Genomic DNA, 21,541 nt, shown 5'->3' with positions numbered 1-21,541 from the left:
GCCTAGTTTAGGTTTATCTCAACTCGATGCTTTTAGATCCTTGTAATATAAAGCTATATGTGTCATCATGTTTTACCATGGCACTGCTCTAAGAGTTTTTTATATTATATAATAAAAGATATTTTTCTATTGTCAAAATTCTTTTCAACAGTATACTATTTTTTCCCTGAGGAGCAACATGTTCTGTGGTTATCATCACTAATTGAGGGGTAAAATATTAAAAAAGGAGAGAAAGAAAGAAAGAAAGAAAGAAAGGAAGGAAGGAAGGAAGGAAGGAAGAAGAAGGAAGGAAGGAAGGAAGGAAGGAAGGAAGACGGACATACACATATGTACACAGACACACTTATGATATTACATGTATAATTTTGAGCATATAAGCTTAAATGTATGGGTATCTTTAATTCCTTTCATTTGGAATCATAATTTTTAATGATGACTTTTTTTCAAATACATTTATGTATATAATTAAAGTTATAGAATTACAGAATAATTTAAATAGCCTGCAACTAAAGAGTCAGAAAAGGATAAGAGAAAAATGTTTTAGCTGCCATAGTAATTGTCACTGTCACTTCATTAACTTATTCCTCTTTGTTCTCTGCTGCCCCCTGCCTGTTGTTTTTCATAATAGAATCATGTTTGACAATGGTCAAACCTAAAATATCAAGACTGAAAAGAGAAAAATGACTATTCAGGGAAAGAACTTTTGCATGACTTTGTATTATTAATTGACATAATTCCCTAAAGAACATTCTTTTAGTATTAATGTTCATCATCTGAGTTTCTGTAATATAAATGTAAATGGTGTTTGTTTAGTTCTTGCCATTTTGCTCTATTGTGTACAAAGCTAATATGATAGAATGAGTGGAAAAACTTGGAGCTCATCAAGTTCATCAAGCCTATCAGATATTTATGGATTAATGTGAAATTTGAAATTTGGTATCTTCAAATAAGTTTTGTAACCATAGCTTATGGCAAGCAAGTTTCATAGAATACTGAAAGTAAAGTTATCTTAATGGATGATATGGGTTAGATGTCAAATTATGAGTTTATAATAGTTGTTGAGGTTAATTAGCTCTATACCTACATTGTCTCATTCTTCTTGATTGAGCTGAAATAGATTTTTTTATATCTTACAGAAGCTAGTATGAATCAATCCAAGAAATCCAGACAGCCCCAAAGATTTACTTGATCCTGCACTTCTGCACAGTAATCTCAGTGCCTCTAGTCATTTATGCACTGTCAGCAAGCAGGCAGTGCCATATATTTGAAAGATTTATTGGAGGTCATACTGACCTTTGTTCTTGTGCATGCTCCTATTAGTTGTATAATCTTGGTTAAATTGGTTAGTTCTCTGAATCCTATTTCTCTCATCTGTAAAACAAAGTGACATGTCTAAATTGTCACAATTGTAAAGATAGGTATTAAATGAAAATTAGTAACATATATAGTACTCTGCTAATCCAGATAATCAGGAAAAGTATATTTGTCTGTGAGCCAACATTGTTTCCTTATGTAGATCTTCATCTCAAAGGGAGAATCAACAGGATCTTCATTCTCAAAGGGAGAATCAACAGGAAAGGCTATGATCCATTGTGTTATTAAGGTGATAAAGCCTGAGGAACTGTTTTCGGTTTTCTAAATGTTATAAAAACTTCAACAGTTTATATATTATTTTATCTTGATGGTCTTTCAATTTAAAGCTAAGGGGTTAAATCTCCACTATAATTTTGTATTTCCATTTCTGTGTTTAATTTTGTCAAATTTTGCTTTATGTATTTTGAAACTGTTTTTAAAGTATTCACTTTTACAATTATTATGTCTTCCTGATCAGCTGATCCTTTTATCATTACAAAATGTTTCCCTATCTCTGGTAATACCTTTTATTTCTGGTAATACTATTTGTTTTGAAATCTATTTGATGTCTCTCCAGCCATCTTATGCTTTCTGTTTTCATGGTATATCTTTTCCATTCAATTACTTTCAAGCCATCTGAGTCTTGATGTTTAAAGTGTCTTATATGTGAGTCTTACTTTATTCATTCTGAAAATCTCTGACATTTAGTATTTGGCCCATTTTCATTTAATGTAATGATATGGTTACATTTAGGTCATCTATTTTATGATTGTTTTTCCTTTGTGATTGTGGTGGTGTTTTTGTTCAGTGCCTTCTTTTGGCATTGAAAAATTTTGAGAACTCCATTTTAACTTAACTATTTACTTTTTTGCTATACTTCTCATTATTATTTTCAAGTGGTTAGTCTAGGTCAAGAGTCGGCAAAATTTTTATGTGAAGTGCCACAAAATAAATATTTTAAGCATTGTAGGTTGTATGTTGTCTCAATTACAACTACTCAGCTCTGTCATCATAGTGTAAAAGGAGCCATAGACAGTATGGAAAGGAATGAACATGGCATTGTTCCAGTAAAACTTTCTTTACAAAAGCAGGTGATGCTTCAGATTTGGCTATAGTTTGCCATTCTCTGGTTTAAGGTTTATAGTATGCATCCTACCTTTCCATAGTCTACTAAGCGTTAATATAATAGAGATGCTCCTCAACTGAGGATGGGGTTTTGGCCTGTTAAATTGATCATTAAGTTGAAAGTGTCATAAACTGGAAAGTACACCTAACCTACCTAACATGGTAGCTTATACTAGCCTATCTTATATTAGCCTACAGTTGAGCAAAATCATCTAATGCACTGAATACACTGTAGGGTATTGGTTGTTTACCCTCATGATATGCACTATTGACTGGGAGCTGTGGCTCACTGCGGCTGCCCAGCCATCATGAGAGAGCATTGTACAGCACATTACTAGCCAAGGAAAAGATCAAATTCAAAATTCGAAGTACCATTTCTACTGAATGCATATTGCATTCACACCATCATAAAGTTGAAAATTGTCAGTTGAACTATTATAAATCAGGGATTGTGTATAATACTTAGCATAATTGTAAGAAACTTGCAACCATATTGACCCATTTACCAACATCCTGTATTTTGTGCTGCACTTATTTTATGTATCGCATCTAAATATATTATAAATCCCACATTGCAAAGTAAAAATTTTGCTTTAATATAAATAAAATATTTTTGCTTTAATATAAGTGAAATGTGTTTTTTTGTTTGTTTGTTTGTTTTCTATGCATTTACTCTTTTCGGTGCTCTTCATTCCTTTCTGGAGATCTGCATTTCTAAATGGTGTCATTTCCCTGCTGCCTGTAGAAAGTCCCTTAGATTTCTTACAGTCAAGTTCTGCTAGTGATTAATTCTCTTAGTTTTTGTTTATGAGAATGTCTTTATTTCATCTTCATTCTTGAAGGATATTTTCACTCTATCTAGAGTTCTGGGTTGATAGAGTTTTTTTTTATTTGTTTTTATTCAACTCTGCAAAATTGATATATCATTTTATTTTGTTCTCCATTATTTCTGATGAGAAATCCACACATATCATTATTCCCCTGCATATAATGTATCATTTTTCTCTGACTGCTTTCAAGATACTCTCTTTATCTTTGGTTTTCAGTAATTTCACTATGCTGTGCCTAGATGAATTTTCTTTGTATTCATCCAGCTTGAGGTTTGCTAAGCTTCTTGTATATGTAAATCTGTTTTCAGTAAATTTGAAAATTTTCAACTTTGTGTTTTCAAATATTTTTCTATCCCCTCTTCTCTCTCCTTTCCTTCTTAGATTCCTGTCAAATACATGCTAAGCATTTGATATCATCCCTTAGGTCCCTGAGGCTCTATACACTTGTATTTCAATCTTTCTTTTTCCTATTTTATTTTTTTTTTAATTGGATAACCGCACTCTATCTTTGCTCAGTTATTAAGCCCATTCAGTGAAATTTTGTTTATGATATTGTATTTTTAAGTTTTATTTTAGATATTTAATTTTCAGTTTTGTAATTTGCAGTGGTTTTGTTTTGTTTTGTTTGCAGATTTGTTTATTCATCATGAGCATATTTATCTATACAATATTGGGAATATTTGTAATAGCTACTTTAAAAACCTTGTGTGATGAATCTGAGTAATCTTTAGTTTGGTTTTCATCAATTGCCATTTCTTATGAATATAGGAAATTTTTCTGTCTAGTAATTTTTAATTATATCTTAGACATTTTGAATGATGAATTTTAGAGATTCCAAATTCTGTTACATTTCTTTAGAGTATTGCTTTTTAAAAAAAAAAAAAATTGGCAGGCAGTTAACTTGGCTAGAGTAACAATTCAAGTTCTCTAGCCTCTGTGGTAGGTGGAAATCTATGCTGAAATCTCTTTTCAATTCTTTTAGTCTTGGCTTGCCTAGTTGGAGTCTGCCAGACCATCATATACTTCAAATGTCAGCAAGAGATTTAATCTGAGTTTATACTCAGAGTTGGAGGCTTCAGCTCTCTGGCTCTTTTTTCCATCACTTTCCAGCAGCTGTGGTCACTCCAAATTCTGCCTTCTGGTTCTCTATGCTAGTAAGACTATTGGTTTCTATCCTGCTTTTTTTCCTAACCATCCTATATGGCCTACCCTCTGGCTAAAAGCCATTAAAAAATTAGAAACTCAACTGGAGACATTCTTTTCTTCTATGTGTAGACCACTCCACTCTAGTTTTTGCCTATTTTTGGTCTTTCTCCAGTGTCTTTAGATTTTTTTTTTAATATTTTGTCCTGAGTTTATAGTTATCTGTATATCAGTTGGTTATCTGTATTAGGATCCTTGGTCAATATGGGAATTTGAAACTCTTAACATTTCTTCTTTAAATAGAACTTTCTCTGAGGTAACTAAGAATACTTGAGAAACACTTATATCATAATTCTTATAATATAAAAAGTATATAGTATTTATTCTTTTTATTCTTCAGATAATAAAGCAAAATGCACAGTTTTCATGATCCCACAATGAAAGCATAGCCATAGAAATCACATTTATGTGCTCCCTTGCTTATTCTCATAAAAAGTCTCTGAGGATGGCTCTATGTATTTACTGAAAATGGAAAAGGCATTGAATGTTGGATTCCTTGTTGAAGTCATTAAAAAGCAGTTTAGTATAGTGGAAGAGCATGGCATTGGAGTCAAACATATTGGAGGTCAAATATTGGTTCTGCCACTTACTAGCTGTTTTTACTTTGTACAAATTACTTAACCTTTCTGAGCTTCAGTTTTCATATCTTTAAAATGAGATACCTTTCATAGTTATAACAAATGATATTTTTTATTTGCTTGACACAAGCTCTCAATAAATAGCTCTCAAAAACCATAACAGTCATTACCCTCCTGGTCATAGAGCAAGGAGTCGTACTATAAATGATGTATTTTCAGTAGCATCTGAAAAGCCCTTAAAGGGAATTTTTATTTTGTGCCAGCTTATGCTTTTCTTCTTCATCTCCAATAAAAATAGAGTCCATTTTAAATCATATTATAGCTTTCCAAACAGCTTTTATGCACCATTAACAACATTTAAAGTATATATTAAGCTTGATATTATGTGCAGACACACTTTACAAAGCAAACTGGGTAGACATTATTTAAGATTCTAAACTGTTGCTGTATATTTCAGTTGGCATACCAGGCACAGAGGCATCCCTTATGTTCATTATGTCTCTTGATTTAGAAGCCTGCAGTAATAGGTAACATATAATTTTCATGACTGAAAGATGGCCTTAGTCATATGGCCATCTTAGGCCATTTATGATTTTATATATCTCTCTTTCTGTAATCCAGGAACCATACATAACTAAATATAATATTGGTGATTATAACTTAGAAGATTGTATGTTGCTAGGAATTTTGAATATCTCTACTTCTCATTTAATGTCATATTTTTCTATTAGCTTTTAGTTTTAAGATAAAATAGTAGTTGTGATCCACTGCATAGTTGCCAACCTTCCTGAAGTCAATGATGTAGAAGAGGCAAATTGCAAATAGACAAAGGTGGTATTTTATATATCATTAGTAGTCACCATTGTCTGTTGCATAGTATGTGCTCAGTAAACCTTTGAATGGGAGAATCAAAGAAGATCTGGAATTTGACTTAAAATTTTATATACCATTTTAGACTATATCCCCATACCTAAGACTCAATTCTGTGGTACCATAGATGGCATGGTGTAAAAATGGGGAGGAAAAAGAAGTTGGAGAGGTCTAATATGGTCATTTTTGGTCATCTAGGTCCTGAGGCCCCTGTGCTTTGCCAGGTTTTAAGGGCATAAATCATGCTTATTAACACATCACAGGAATATTATTTTTGGAAAAAAAACACTTTTAATATCAATATTAAAGTTATTAAAAATCTAAATTTAAAATAATTCTAGGTAATTATTTGACACTATACAGGAATGGAGATTAAATATAATAATATGCATAGATATAAAGAACTACATTTGACAGCAAAAAAAAATATGGCAAAAATATGGCAAAAAAAAATGGCAAAAGCTTTGAATAGACATTACTCCAAAGAAGATGTACAATGGTGGGACTTCTATGGAAAACAGTTTGGTGGTTCCTCAGTTAAACATTGAATTACCATATGATCCATCAATTTCACTTTTAGGTATATAACCAAAATTATGGAAAGTAGGGACTCAAACAGATATTTGTTAATTACTGTTTACAGGTACATTATTCACAGTAGCAAAAAGGTAGAAATCTCAAGTGTCCATTACCAGATGAATGGTTAATAAAATGTTATATATGTACTGTGAAATATTACACAACCTTAAAAAGGAAGTCTTAACACATGTTACAACATGGATAGACCTTAAAGATGTTATGCTATGTGAAATAAGTCAGACACAAAAGAACAAACATTGTATGATTCCACTTATGTAAGTTATCAAAAATAGTCCAATTCAGAGACAGAAAGTAGAATGGTGGTTGCCAGGGGTATGGAGGAGGGTGATAGAGAGTCATTTAATGGGTATAGAGTTTCAGTTTGGAAGGATAAAATGTTTTAAAGATAGATTGTGGTGCTGATAGCACACAATGTGAATGTATTTAATACCACAGAACTATACACTTAAAAATTGTTAAAATGGTAAATTTTATGTTATATATATTTTTCCATAGAAGAGAAGAAAAAGAAAAGAGAAAAGTTAGGTGGGAGGATTGTGAAGGAAAAGTGAAGTAGGGGAACTGACTAAAACATTTCAAAAGTCACTTTTTTTTCAAGTTTTGCTTTTGTTTTTTCAGGGTTTACAAGGACCTCCTGGAAGTATAGGAGATAGGGGACTTGCAGGAGAACCAGTAAGTTTATCTTTATACTTTTCTAATTGTGTTTTTCTCATAGTATACATTTATCTTTGTTATTATTGCCTTCTTGTGCTTTGGCAGGTATGTTTCTGAAAGCAGCATTTATCACGGACACCTAATTATATAGAATGAATTTTTTTTAAATCAAACTTTTTATTTTGTGGTAATTATAGTATAACGTGCAGTTATAAGAAATAATATAGAGACATCCTACGTACCCATTAGCTAGTTTCCTATAACATATTACAAAACTATAGTACAATACATATCACAACTAGGATATTAATATTGTCAATATTGACATTGACACTGTTAAGATATAGAACATAGAATGAATATTTTGCTGTGAACATGGTCTTGAATGCCTTCCTGGTTTCATGTAGTAAAATTTAGTCATGTTTTTCTGGAACTGTTAACACTTCACATATTTCTATTTTCAACAAAAATAACTCTGTTTTATTGAATTTCTGAATGACTTGCTGATAGTGTTATAATTATTATACCAACACACACACACACGCACACGCACACACACACAAACATTTATTCAGCCAACTCTATATAAAAGACCATGTAGAGAAGCCAAAGTCTATATCTGATTGACTGGAATATATAGACATGAAAGAAATGTTGTTACATCAATAATACAAAAATGTATATTGCACTTTTATAAATGTGATTAAATTATAGTTTCCATGGAAAATGAATTGCAAAAAGGAAAGACCTTGTCACACTTACTTTCTCAAAATTTATTCTTTATTTACTGTGAAGTCATTCTTCTGGGGTGGTATCAGATGTAATATGTTGTAACGTGCTTCTAAGAATTGCAATACAATACAGTCTTTCAAACTACTGGCCTCATCTTATCCATCAGTCGACACAGAGGTTTTCAGGTGGCCTTTGCATAACTCATTTAGCTAGTAGCAAGTGGAAAATTCTAAAAGTCAAAGAATTATTCTTACCAAACTGTATTCATTTCCTCCTTTCCATGTTTAACCTATGATATAAGCTCTCTAAACAATAAAGAATTGATCATATATATAATTCTTTGCATTTAAAGAATCTTAGATAATCTGTTGACTTTATCAAACTAAATCCTTCTCGGTTTTCTCTGTATTTTGTGTATGATTCCTAAGTTTCTGGTTTGAAGAATTAATGAGATAATTATATCATTTACTGAAACTGAGAATACTAACAGAAAGCAAGGTTCGAAAATGGAAGATTATAAAATCAGTTTAGCTATGTTAAATTAGAAGTGCCTTTGAGAAATAAGAAGTTAGCAATTAAATATGGAACTCAGAGCAGAGAAATGTACTGAAATTAAAAATATTGAAGTCACTGGCCTAGGTAGAGAGTAAAAGAGTGAGAAAAGAAAAGGATCTAAGGCTGAACTTTGAAGAAATCAACATTTAATAAATATTGGTAGAAGAGGAATGGACTCCAGAGGAGACTGAAGGAGGTGAGAGGAAAATTAAATATATAACTTAGTTTAGCCCTATCTTAAAATCTTCATGACAATCTTAGATTTCTTTAGAAGTGTGTAGGCAAAACTGTGTATCTAGAGCAAACTATAGCCCTCAGGCCAGTCACTACTTTTGTAAATAAAGTTCTGTTGAAACACAACTACAACCATTCATTTATGTATATGTGGCAGTTTTCTTGTTACAACAGCAGTGTTTACATATGTGACATAAATTCCACATGATCCACAAGCCTGAAATATTTATTATCTAGCCCTTTAGGAAAATATTTGCTGACCTCTAATCTTGATTTTCATCACATTTGCAAAAAAAAAAAGTCTAAATAATGCAAAACTGATTCATGTAGTGCTCCTCAGTTTCCAGGAATACCGAATAAATCTATAATTATCATACCCATTAAGTAACTTTTGAAAGCCCTTAGCACAATTTTTCACATTTATTAGGCATTTGATAAATGTTTATTGAATGAGTGAGTAAATTAGAGAATGACAGAATGAATGGTACTGTCCTTTTTTCTTGCCTTTTCTTTTGATTCCAAGTATAACTTAATATTATTCACAAGAGAAACATAGATGTAGCAACTAAAGATATAATTTTCATACAAAAGTAAAGTAATACATTCATAAATGTATTATGTATTATATTACAATCTTATAAATTCCATATTTAGATGCATATATTAATAAACTTTGATTCTAAGATTATTTTAAATTTTATTTTAATATAGGGACCACGTGGACTGCAAGGTGATGCTGGACCTCCTGGAGAAATAGGTGCTGAGGTAATTTTGAGGGGCTCTTTCTTGTTAGTTCATCAGTGCTCAATAATTTTTATAAGACTCCTCTAAGGTATAGTTAATATATTAGATATATATTATGAAGAATAATTCTATAGAATTTTGTTTTATATTAGGAAATAAAGCCTAAAATCCATTAAAAGCAGGATAACTGTTTTTACACATATGAAATTCTCTTAACAGCTCATTTTGATAATAGAACAAAAAGTGAATAAAACTTTCCTTTCACTTATTGAGAGTTTAACCTGGTAGCCCTTCACTCCAAGATGTTATATCTCTTTTATAGAAGACTATTGAGAAGTGAGTCCTATTCAGGATATATTTTAGAATAATAAACCACAGTTGTTATAATTCTGTTGTTTGTTAACTTTAGCACTAAATGAGTTAGACGTAAATTCTCTCCTTCCTTGGCTTCTATGAAACTACTGTCTCTTGGTTCTGCTCTTTACCTTCTGATTAGCCTTTCTCAGTCTTTATGAGAAAGTCTCTTTCTTCTTCCTCAGCTTAGTAGTCATATTGTAATGGCAACTTTATTTATCAGTATTATTCTGATAGCTCTCAGTTGGATAACTCTAACTCATGCCTCTCTCTTCAGTTCCAGCTCTTGATTTCCTGTCATCTTTTACATATGTACCTAGATATCCCACAAACATTTGAAATTCAAACTATCTAAACCTAACCCATCACTTTTCCACTGTTCTTTTTCTTTTTATTCCTATCTCACTGAAAAATAACTCTTTTACTCAAGAATCCAAAACTGAGTCATCCTAGACTTCTAACCTTTCCTTTTCATCACTATTGCCAAGTGCTCTAGTCCTCCACTTTTATCCCACGTCTTCCCTTACTCCCATCATTCCTTAGCTACTTGTTGCCAGTTATCTTTGTCATATCATTCCTCTCATTGAAAATTTTCAATGGCTCTCATAGCCTTTACCAAAATATCAGTTTCATAACATGATAAATAATTTTTCCATATTGTCTAACTCTCCAGGCCTATTCAACCACATCCCAATAAAACTTTTCTCCTCCTCTCTGTATTCCAGATTTGTTGACCCATTTTTAATTCCATGATTATGCCATACTTTTGCTCTGCACTGTGTATCTGCTGGTAATAAAAGGATGGCTGAGATATGGTCCCTGACTCCTTTAGGAATTTATAATCTATTCCAGAGCATAATCATATAAAAGATCATTATGTTGCAGTGTGTTAGACCCAATTATTGAGATATTCACAAGGCAATTTAGGAGCACTTCACATGGGTAAAGGGAAGAAGAAGACTTGGGGCGGTGGAGATGGGCAGGAAATGAGATGAGTTTTAAGAAATGAGGAAAGTTAGCCATATGAAAAGAGGGAATAAGGAGAAGGGAATTCCAGGAAAAGGGTTATTTTGAGCAGGAACATGCAAACATGAGACAATATGGATTCTTTGATGCTTAAAATCAAAGCAAGGAGTGAAGTTATAGATGAAATAGATTATGAAAAGTCTTGTGTACTCTGTTAAGAAGTTTGAATTTTTATGTTCTGTGCTTTTATAAGTAATTGTAGAGTATAAGCAAGGCAGTGATAAAGTCCGATTTGTATATTTGGAGGATAACTCCTTCAGTCACATGGAAGTTGTATTTTAGAAAGCCAAAGTGAAGACATGTAGATCTACTAAAAGCTTGTTGCATTCATCCAGGCAAAGAATCTTGACAGTCTGAACTAAAGTCGTAGGCATAGAAAAGGAAAAGAGAGGATGGATTTGAGAAGCGTTTGTTTATAAATTCTATAGAACCTGCATATTTGTGGAATATGGGAAGTAAAGGGAAAAGAGAAGTAATATATTGATCCCAGAGTTGCAGGTTGTACAACAGGATGCATGGTAATATCCTTTTCTGAGACCAATGAAGAATGTTAAGAAGGTTAAGGTCATAATCTGCTAATGTTTCCAAAACAAATGGTTAACAAGTAGCAGAACCTGGCTTTGAATCCACATTTGACTCAAGAGGTAATGCTGATAACCTATACTAATCTGTACCCTCTGAGCCTAAAGAAAGCTGAGAGAAGTCATGCCTCATAACTTGAAGTTTTTTTTAACAGAGTAGAAGACAAGAATTCTGTTGTGATAAGTATTAGAGGTTGAGAAAGTCAGTTGAGGAAAATATGCTGATTTACAAGAGTGGTTGAAGATAACGGAAAAGGGAAATGACAAAAGACAAGTAAAAGAGCGTGTATACCTTACTAAAAGTCAAACTGAAGTAGGAGACTGTGAATTTGCATTATATTAATAATAATGGACAGTAATAGCGAATAATTATGGAGCATTTTCTGTGTGACTAGCTTATTTATATGCTTTGCCATATTAATGAATTATCACAGCACTCTATGAGATAGATGCAGTTGTTACCCTCATTCTACAGATGAGGAAACTAAGACATGAAATGGTTAAGTAACTTACTCAACAGCAATAGCTTGTAGTAGTAGAGCCTACATTTAAATTTAAACAATCTCTTTCCATAACCCATTCTCTTAGCCACTGTGCCTCTCAACATGTAATGGTGCTACTTTGCATAAGTGTGTTATTTTTTCAAGCAATATTCAACTGGGAATATAAATGGAAAAAATGATTTAAGTGCTAATTCAGGATTGGTATAAGAATATAGGTACGAGGTCAGAATATCAGCTATTGGATTTAACACAAGAAAAGAGTAAAAGAAGCCAAAAGGAGATGACAGATTGGGAGAAATTAGGGACTGGGAGAGGACTATGATATTAAAAGCAATTTTGATATAGAAGTACTGAAAGAATTGGAATTCTCACTCGAGACAGAATTTTAATTTTAGAGTGGAATTTTAAATTCTGTAATTACTGACGCAGAGAAGCAACCCAGGCAATCTTACTTCATAGTCCTTCCTCTCAAGTACTATACTATATTGCCTCTCATAATAGTAAAGAAGTCACGAAGGTAACCAACAGAAAAAATTAAGTAACATAACTATGAAAACTTAGTGAAATGATGGTAAAACAGAGAGAGTATAATGGAACTAAACTTTATCAAGGTGATACATCAAGAAGTAAAGGTATACCTTCTGAATTAAAGAAGTAACTGCTAAGAGGTCTAAAAACGAAAACTGTTTTATAAAATAGTTGCCTCTGAGGAATGGGACCGAGGCTTTTTATTATAAGTCTGTCTGCCGTCTGTACCAATGAAGCAGTGTGTGTGTGTGTGTGTGTGTGTGTGTGTGTGTGGTTTTGTTTTGAAAAAAGCAAAGTGAAAATGATTGCAGAAGCTAAGTCAAAATGGAAAACCGGATTTCCTTTCATCTGACATGACATAAGTAATGTTTTAATCTGTAATAATTTTTAAAAAGCTTATCACCCATGAATCAGAACTGTTAAAGAATCTCTGAAATATAGAAAGCAAACAGAAAACTTTTGGTCAAGGTAGTATTGTGAACTAATACTTTAAACACCCCTCTATTCCAAAATCATGGGAATTATAGACTACATAATGTATGTGTTTGTTTATAATTGTACATCTACATAAATATATGTATATATAGCATTTATAGCATATACACACACATACATTACACACACTTAGAGTGAGAGAGAGAGAAGGACAGAAAAGAAGAGAAAGGGGAGCAAGGAGAGCAGGGAGGGAAATGCAAAGCATGCTCAAAAACAAGATAAATATCTCCAAGAGACAAAATAAAAACAACAGCAAAAAAAACAAGTACAACAGCAATTGTAGATGATCGAGACCTAGAAATAGCCACTGAACAAACAGAATCTCATGGACATGGACAACGGACTAGTGGTTTCCAGAGGGTAGGGGACAGGAAGAGAGGGGAGAGGGGAAAAAAAAGAAAAATTCAGATGAGATGATTGATATATATGTATATATGTGTATATATATCTTATTGAATATACAAAGATATAATTGTATATGTTTACATAAAAATAAATGAATTTTTTTCAAAAAAAAAAAAGAAAAATAGCCACTGGTTGCAAGAAGTTGCATGTTTTCAAGGTAAAAGGAACCAAAAGCTTCCCAACTGGACCCAACATAAAAGGAAAGAGTAGAATAAATGTCATAGATAGACAGATATAGTTTTATAATGTGAAGAAATTTATCTTCTTTTGTGGCATATTTTATAAAACCAATAAAGAAAACTGAATTTTTAAAGGAAGTGAGTTCTGAGGGGCTCAACAGAAATGAATGGGAAGGAAGAAAATAGAATAGTAAGAATCCGAGAATAGAAAAATAGAAGAGGAAATGGAAGGTAGTTTGTCTTTGACCAAGAATTAAAGGATGAGAGGAAAAAATTAAAAGAAACTGGACTTAAAAGTCTTGATTTTAGGTTATGTTGTTTTGGCATTTAAACCATTAAAAAAAAAAAAAGGTCCTAGAAATCATCTGGTTTTGTGCCATTAAGTTTATAAAGGAGCAGACATCAAAGAATCTTTCCTGGACACAGATATCTCAACCTTGGGCTGAAAATTACCACCATCTTATGATGTTGTTACTGCTTTTTTGTAATTGGTGAAAGAATGTGTACAAACCATGTGTCAAATCATTCTGTTCTAGGGACCTTCAGGTATTGAAGGAGAATCTGGTCTGCAAGGAGAGCCAGGTGCAAAGGTAACCTTCCTAAATAGTAAAAGGGAAGTTCTCCAGACTTTCACGATTGAATCCCCACCGTTTGCCACATTTTGGCAAAATCGTCTTGAAAGCAGATGAAGTACAGCATAAAAAACAGAAAGTGTTCTCAAATGAGAAAAAATATTGGTCAGAAAAATATTATCTGTATATACATATACAGATTTCTATACATATATACAAATAACATGTATATAACAGATATACATCTATGATATATAAAAAATATAAAGTTATATATCATATACATATATATAGATAGATTATATATGAGGGAAGGGATACAAATGATAGAGCTAATGGGGCCAAGTATCAATAAATTAATCTGGAGCAAAGAAATGAGAAGTGGTTTTTGGAGCCCCTATCCTCATGATATGCCTTCCATAATTATTAGACATGCAGTTTTAGCAGGAAAGAGTTTACTCTTCCCCTTTGTTTCTTCAGGGAGATATTGGACCTGCAGGCAGTGTTGGAGTTGCAGGGGAACCAGGGTTACGGGTAAGTGCCTAATGGGCAATAGTCATTGAGAAACTGGGGTTTTCGGTAAGTACCTACTAGAAACCATTTTAATGCCCTGCCCACCTATTACAGAGACTCAAAACTTGGCCTGAAGATTTGAAAAATTGCATAATAAACCTTTCTAGTGCATTATAGAAAAATTTTTGTCTTTAATCCATAATTTCAAAGCCACATGCCAAACTCTGTCCACATTTTAATTTAATAGCATTTAGAGTCCTAACTTTATACATCGTTTACTCAGAATCAGGTGTTCTCTGCAGAACCCTTTGCAAATGTGAGGAGTCACTGTGATTGTCATTAATGTTAGCATTAAGAAGAAATTCACAAATACTCACAATCAACTCTCAGGATATTTCCTGACCTAACAAGACAGACAAACTATTTAAATCTAATTTATGTTTTAAAAAACAGCAACAGAACACTAGTCATGCAAGGTTAACAAGATTCAAGGAAATAATTGGAAGCAGTAATTAGATAGCTTACAGAAGTTATTCTAATGTAGACAGGCTTTAATTTGATCTGTGGTAAATTTTTTTCCCAATATAAGAGTGCCCTAGATAATTTTGTGACCTTTTTTTTTTTACTAGAATTCAAAGTACAGAGAAATATTTTTCATCCAGTTTCTTTTTCATTTTCCCTGTTTTTTTTTTTTTTTTTTCAGAGTAGCAGAAAGTGTGAGATCAGAGTAATGGGAGTGCCAGTGGTGGGACAACTGTGAAGACACACTGATTAACGTGCTTTTAAATAGTTTGGGTAGCAAGGGAGCAAGTACTACCTTTTTAGCTTCATAAAGGCTGGCTCTATCATTTCTATAAGCTCTGTATCTAGAGATAGCTTCTTGATGTACCAGAGACTTCATTTTTGCTTCTCTATAAGAGAGAAAATACAAACTCTAAAAATCAGGTACACTGAATTTAACTAAATTGAGTTGTATTAATCCATGTTGATTCAGTACAGCAAGGTACTATATAGTTTTGTGAGATGCAGTGTTTAATGGTCCTTGAACTCAGAAACACAGGTCTAGCTGTATAAATTTCCAGAGTTACCAAATGAATATGTTACCTTTTATTATCTAAAAGTTATTCATATTCTGGGACCATCTTATATTTGAATTTACAACACTATGACTCTTTAAATTATCTTCAGAGCTATTCTGGGAAAATTAAATCATGCTTATTATACTGTCTGATATTTCTTATAAATAAAATAGAAGTAAGAATAAATGTACACAAACCTGCTACTTTCTATAGATACCAGGGGCAAAAAAAATTATTTAGCAAAATAATAAATCTTATTGTTTCTGCTACAAAATAGGGTGAACCAGGAGCTCCTGGAGAAGAAGGTCTCCAAGGAAAAGATGGATTAAAGGTAAATTATATTTTTATCATTATGTATAGATATTTTTGTTAAATCATTAAAGTAATACATAAAACTATTATTATATTCTAAAGAAAAATCTGCCTATTGTGTGATATACGTATTTCATTACTTTTCCTTTCTTAAAAAATTTTACTGGATTACAGGGGAACCCAGGAGGAAGGGGACTTCCTGGAGAAGATGGAGAAAAAGGAGAGATGGGCTTACCAGGGACTGCAGGGCCCTTGGGTAGACCCGGTTTAATAGGCCCTCCGGTGAGTACTGCTGGGTTTATTTTCAAATACTCAGTGAACTCAGACGTCTATGTACACACACACACACACACACACACACACACACTCTCTCTCTCTCTCTGACCGCCCCCCTTATTCGTCTGCTGAGTAATTGGAGGTTGGAACTGTGGCTTGAAAGAGAGACAAACCAGGGAGTGATTATCAGCCTACCTAACATCCAAGGAGGAAAGACACTTTTTCCATGTGTCACATAAGCCATTTAACTTTATTTTTTTTCCTTCTACTTTATAGAGATATAATTGACACATAATATGTAAGTTTAAGGTATATAACGTGATGATTTGATATACGTATATATCGCTGAATGATTACCATAATAAGGTTAGTTAACATATCCTCCACCTAAAATAGTTACCTTTTGTGTGTGTGTGCTGGGAATAAAGGTTTTTTCTCTTAGCTACCTTCAAGCATACAGTCATCACTATGTTGTGTATTAGATCCCCCATAATTTATTTATCTCCTAATATAAATTTGTATAATCTCTGTTTCCATGAGTTGAGTTTTTTTAGATAACACTTATATGTGAGATCATGCAGTATTTGTCTTTCTCTGTCTGACCTATTTCACATAGCATAATGCCTTCAAGGTCCATCCATGTTGTTGGAAATGGCAGAATTTCCTTCTTCATATAGCTAAATAATATTCCATTGTATATATAAACTATATATATAAAAAATATACACCATAGTTTTTCAAATATTGGTTGATAATGTATGCATTAGTTTATTTCTGGGCTCTTGATTCCTTTTCATTGGTCTATATATCTGTTTTAATGCCAGTACCATACTGTTTTGATTAATATAGTTTTGTATTGGTACAGTTTGAAATTAGAAAGCATAATACCTCCAGCTTTGTTTTTCTTTCTCAAGATTGTTTTGGCTTTTGTGGGTCTTTTGTGGTTCCATGCAAATTTTAGTGTTATTTTTTTCTATTTCTGTAAAAAATGCTGTTGGAATCTTGATAAGGATTGCATTGAATCTATAGATGACTTTGGACATTTTAGCAATATTAATTCTTTATCTGTGAACATGATATCTCTTTCCATTTATTTATGTCATCTTCAATTTCTTTCATCAATGTCTGATAGTTTTCAGTGGAGAGATATTTCACCTCCTTGGTTGTATTTATTTCTAAGTATTTTATTGTTTTTGATGCTATCGTTAATGAGATTGTTTTCTTTTTCAGATCATTTTCGTTATTAGTGTGTGGAAATGTGATGAGGTTTTGTAAGTTGATTTTTTTTGTCTACAGCTTTACTGAAATCCTTTATTAATTCTAACAGTTTTCGGTGGAGTCTTTAAGGTTTTCTATATATTAAGATCATGTTATCTACAAACAGACTTACTTTCTCCTTTCTGATTCAGATACCTTTTTTTTTTCTCATGCCTAATTACTCTGGCTAGGACATCTAGTACTGTGTTAGAGAGGAGTGGTGAGCGTGGGCATCCTTGTCTTGCTCCTAGTCTTAAAAGAAAAGCCTTCAACCTTTCACTTTTGAGTATGATGTTAGCTGTGGGTTTGTCATGTTTGGTTTTATTATGTTAAGATTAATTTCTTCTAAACCCAATTTATTGAGAGTTTTTATCATAAAAGTTCATTGAATTTTGTCAAATGCTTTTTCTGCATCTATTGAGATGATTATGTGGTTTTATCTTTAATTCTATGAATGTGGTATATGACATTGATTAAGATGTTGAATCATACTTGAATCCCTGAAATAAATCCCACTTGATCATAGAGTATGATTTTTTTAATATACAGTTGACCCTTGAACAATATGGGTGGTAAGGGCACCAACCTCTTGCACAGCTGAAAATCTGTGTGTAACTTTTGACTCCCCCAGAACTTAACTACGGTCCCTCAGTATCCGCAGGGGATTTGTTCCAGGAATCCTTTCCCCACCACAGATACCAAAACCTGTGGATACTCAAATCTCTTATAAAAAATCGCATAGAATAATGTGTAGTCATCCCTCTGAATCTGTGAATTCCCAATCATGGATCAAAAATACTGGTTTCGACCTGTGGTTGATTGAATACCTGGATGCAAAACCCAGGGATACAGAGGGCTGACTTTATATTTATTTTAAAAAATCTGCATATAAATGGGCCCACACATTTCAAACCTGTAGTTTTCAAGATTCAACTGTATTGTTGAATTTGGTCTGCTAATATTTTATTGAAGATTTTTGCATCTATTATCAGGGTACTGGCCTGCAAATTTTTTTCTTGTAGTGTCCTTGTCTGGTTTTGTTATCAGGGTAGAGCTGGCCTCATAAAATGAGCTTGGGTGCATTCCCTTCTATTCAAAATTTCGAAGAAATTTTTGAAAGATTAACATTAATTCTTTAAATTTTTGATAGAATTAATCAATGAAACCTGGGTTTTTCTTTGTTGAGAGGTTTCTCATTACTGATTCAATCTCCTTATTCCTTATTTGTCTTTTCAGATTATCTATTTCTTCATGATTCAGTCTTGGTAGTTAGTAAGAGTCCAGGAATGTATCCATTTCTTTTAGGTTTTCCAATTTGTTGGAAAATCACTGTATATAGTAGTCTCTTATGATCATTTGTTTTTCTGTGCCATTATTTATAATGTCTCCTCTTTCAATTTTTGTGCTCTCTTTTTTCTTGGTAAGTCTAGCTAAAAGTTTGTCACTTTTGTTTATCATTTCAAAAAACCAACTCTTAGTTTTGTTAATCTTTTCTATTGTTTTTCCAGTCTCTATTTTACCTATTTCTTTCCTAATCTTTATCATTTCCTTCCTTCTGCTAACTTTGGCCTTAGTTCTTCTTCTTCTACTTCTTTGAGGTATAAAGTTAAGTTCTTTATTTGAGATCTTTCCCTTTTTTGATACAGGCATTTATAACTATGAACTTCCTACTTAGAACAGTTTTAATGCATCTCATAAGTTTTGGTATGTTGTGTTTCCTTTTTGTCTCAAGATATTTTTTCTTTCCCTTTTGATTTCTTTTTTAATCTATTGGTTGAGAATGTTTTTTGATTTCCATACATTTGTGAGTTTTCCAGCTTTTCTCCTGTTGTTGATTTTTAGTTTTATTTTACTGTGATCAGAAAAGATATTTGATATAATTTGTATCTTCCTGAATTTGTTGAAACTTATATCATGGCCCTACATATAATCTATCCTTGAAAATGTCCTATGTGAACTTGAGAAGAATATGTATTCTACTGCTGTTCAGTGGAATATTTTGTATCTGTCTGTTAGGTTCATTCGATCTGGAGTGTTCAAAATCAGTTTCTTTATTGGTTCTCTGTCTGGATAATCTAGCCATTGCAGATAGAGGTGTTAAAGTTCCCAACTATTATTATATTGCTCTTTATTTCTCTTTTTATTTCTGTTAGTGTTTACTTTATATGTTAGGTGCTCCAAAGTTTGGTGCATAAATATTTATAATTAGTATGTATTATTCATTAATTGACCCCTTCATTATTATATAATGACTTTCTTTTTCTCTTGTGACTGCTTTTAGTTTAAAGTATGTTTTATCTTATGTGTGTAGCTATTCTTGCTTTCTTTTGCTTAAAATATCTTTTCCCATACCTTTACTCTCAGTCTTTGTGTATCCATAAAACTTAAGTCAGCCTCTTGTAGGCAGTGTGTAATTGGGTCTTGTTGCTTTATCCATTCAGACATTCTAGGACTTTTGATTGGAGAATTTAATTCATTTACGATTAAATCAATTATTGACAAGTTAGAGATTTCTATTGCTGTTTTGTTAATTGCTGACTTTTGTAAATCATTTCTTCCTTGCTTTCCTCTCTTGCTACCTTCCTTTTTGACTTTGCAAATTTTTGTAGCAGTATACCTTGACTCTTTTATCATAATTTTGTATATCTACTACATGTTTTTTCTTTGTGACTCACATAAAATATAACATCCTATTTCAAACTGATAACAACTTTGATAGCATGCAGAAACTTTACACTTTTACTTCTTTCTCCTCTTTCACATTTCACATTTAATGTTACAGTTTATATCTTTTTATGTTATGTAACCGGTACCAAATTATTGTAGTTATAGTTATTTCATACATTTGTTTTTCAACTTTTAAACTAGAGTTGTAATTTGCACATTATCATTATAGTATTAGAGAATATGAATATATATTTATCTTTGCCAATGGGTTTTACGCATTCGTATATTTTTACATTAGTTATATCCTTTTATTTCATCTTGAAAAATATTCTTTAGCATTTCTTAAGAGACAGGTTTAATGGTGGTAAACTCTAGCTTTTTGGAAGGAGGAAAAGTCTTTATCACTCTTTGTTTCTGAAGGACAGCTTTGCAAGGTATAGTATTCTTGGGTAACAGGGGTTTTTTCTTTCAATATTTTGAAGGTATTTCATTGTCTCCTGGAAATGCAAAGTTTCTGCTGAGAAAACTCCATGTAGTTTTAGGGGGGATCTCTTGTATGTGATGAGTAACTTTCTGTTTCTACTTTCAAAATTCTTTCTTTGACTTTGACTTTTGACACTTTAATTATAATCTGTCTCAAAGTAACCCTTCTCAAATTCAACCTATATCAGGTCCTTAGTGCCTCAAGAATCTAGATGTCTATTTATCTCCCCAAGTTTGTGACATTTTCAGCTATTATATCTTTAAATAGACTTTCTGCTCCTTTCTCTTTTTCTTCTCCTTCTGGTATTCCCATAATGCATATAGTTTAATTTGGTACTATCCTCTATATATCATAGGCTTTCTACACTCTTTTTCTTATTCCTCTGGATGATTTCAAATAACTTGTCCTTCTAGTTCACTGATATTTTTCTTCCGCTTGTTTAAGTCCATTGTTGAAGCTCTCTTTTGAATTCTTTGGTTCAGTCATTGTATTGTTCACCTCTAGGATTTTTTTATGGTTTCTATTACTTTGTCGAACTTCTCACCTTGTTCAAGCATTGTTTTCCTAATTTCATTTAGTTTTCTGTGTGCCTTATAGTTCACCGAACTTCTTTAAGAGGATTATTCTGAATTCTTTGTCAGGCAGTTCATAGATTTCCATTTCTTCAGTGTCAGTTATTAGTTTAGGACTAATCAAGGAAGCTTTATTACTTTATTTTGGTATTGTTACATTTACTTGATTCTTTATAATCCTTGTATCCTTACATTGGTATTTGAGCATTTGAATAAGCAGTCTCCTCTTTCAGACATTACAGATTTGTTTTGGCAGAGAG

At 32.4% G+C, this 21,541-nt stretch overlaps 1 protein-coding gene across 1 annotated transcript in view; it reads left to right on the top strand.

Annotated features, from left to right (window-relative positions):
• COL24A1 (collagen type XXIV alpha 1 chain) overlaps nucleotides 1-21,541 on the top strand; it is a 288,275-nt gene that overhangs the window by 179,507 nt on the left and 87,227 nt on the right. Inside the window, exons 33-38 of the mRNA XM_039838730.1 lie at nucleotides 7,178-7,231; nucleotides 9,446-9,499; nucleotides 14,086-14,139; nucleotides 14,602-14,655; nucleotides 15,991-16,044; nucleotides 16,200-16,307. Coding sequence (XP_039694664.1) covers nucleotides 7,178-7,231; nucleotides 9,446-9,499; nucleotides 14,086-14,139; nucleotides 14,602-14,655; nucleotides 15,991-16,044; nucleotides 16,200-16,307 — 378 coding nt within the window. The remainder of the gene's footprint in view (nucleotides 1-7,177; nucleotides 7,232-9,445; nucleotides 9,500-14,085; nucleotides 14,140-14,601; nucleotides 14,656-15,990; nucleotides 16,045-16,199; nucleotides 16,308-21,541) is intronic.

Source organism: Pteropus medius, unplaced genomic scaffold (assembly GCF_902729225.1).
Source record: "Pteropus medius unplaced genomic scaffold, Ma_sr-lr_union100, whole genome shotgun sequence".
NCBI classification, from domain to species: Eukaryota; Metazoa; Chordata; class Mammalia; order Chiroptera; family Pteropodidae; genus Pteropus; species Pteropus medius.
The sequence above is the reverse complement of the archived record's forward strand: the minus strand, read 5'-3'. Positions and strand labels throughout refer to the sequence as shown.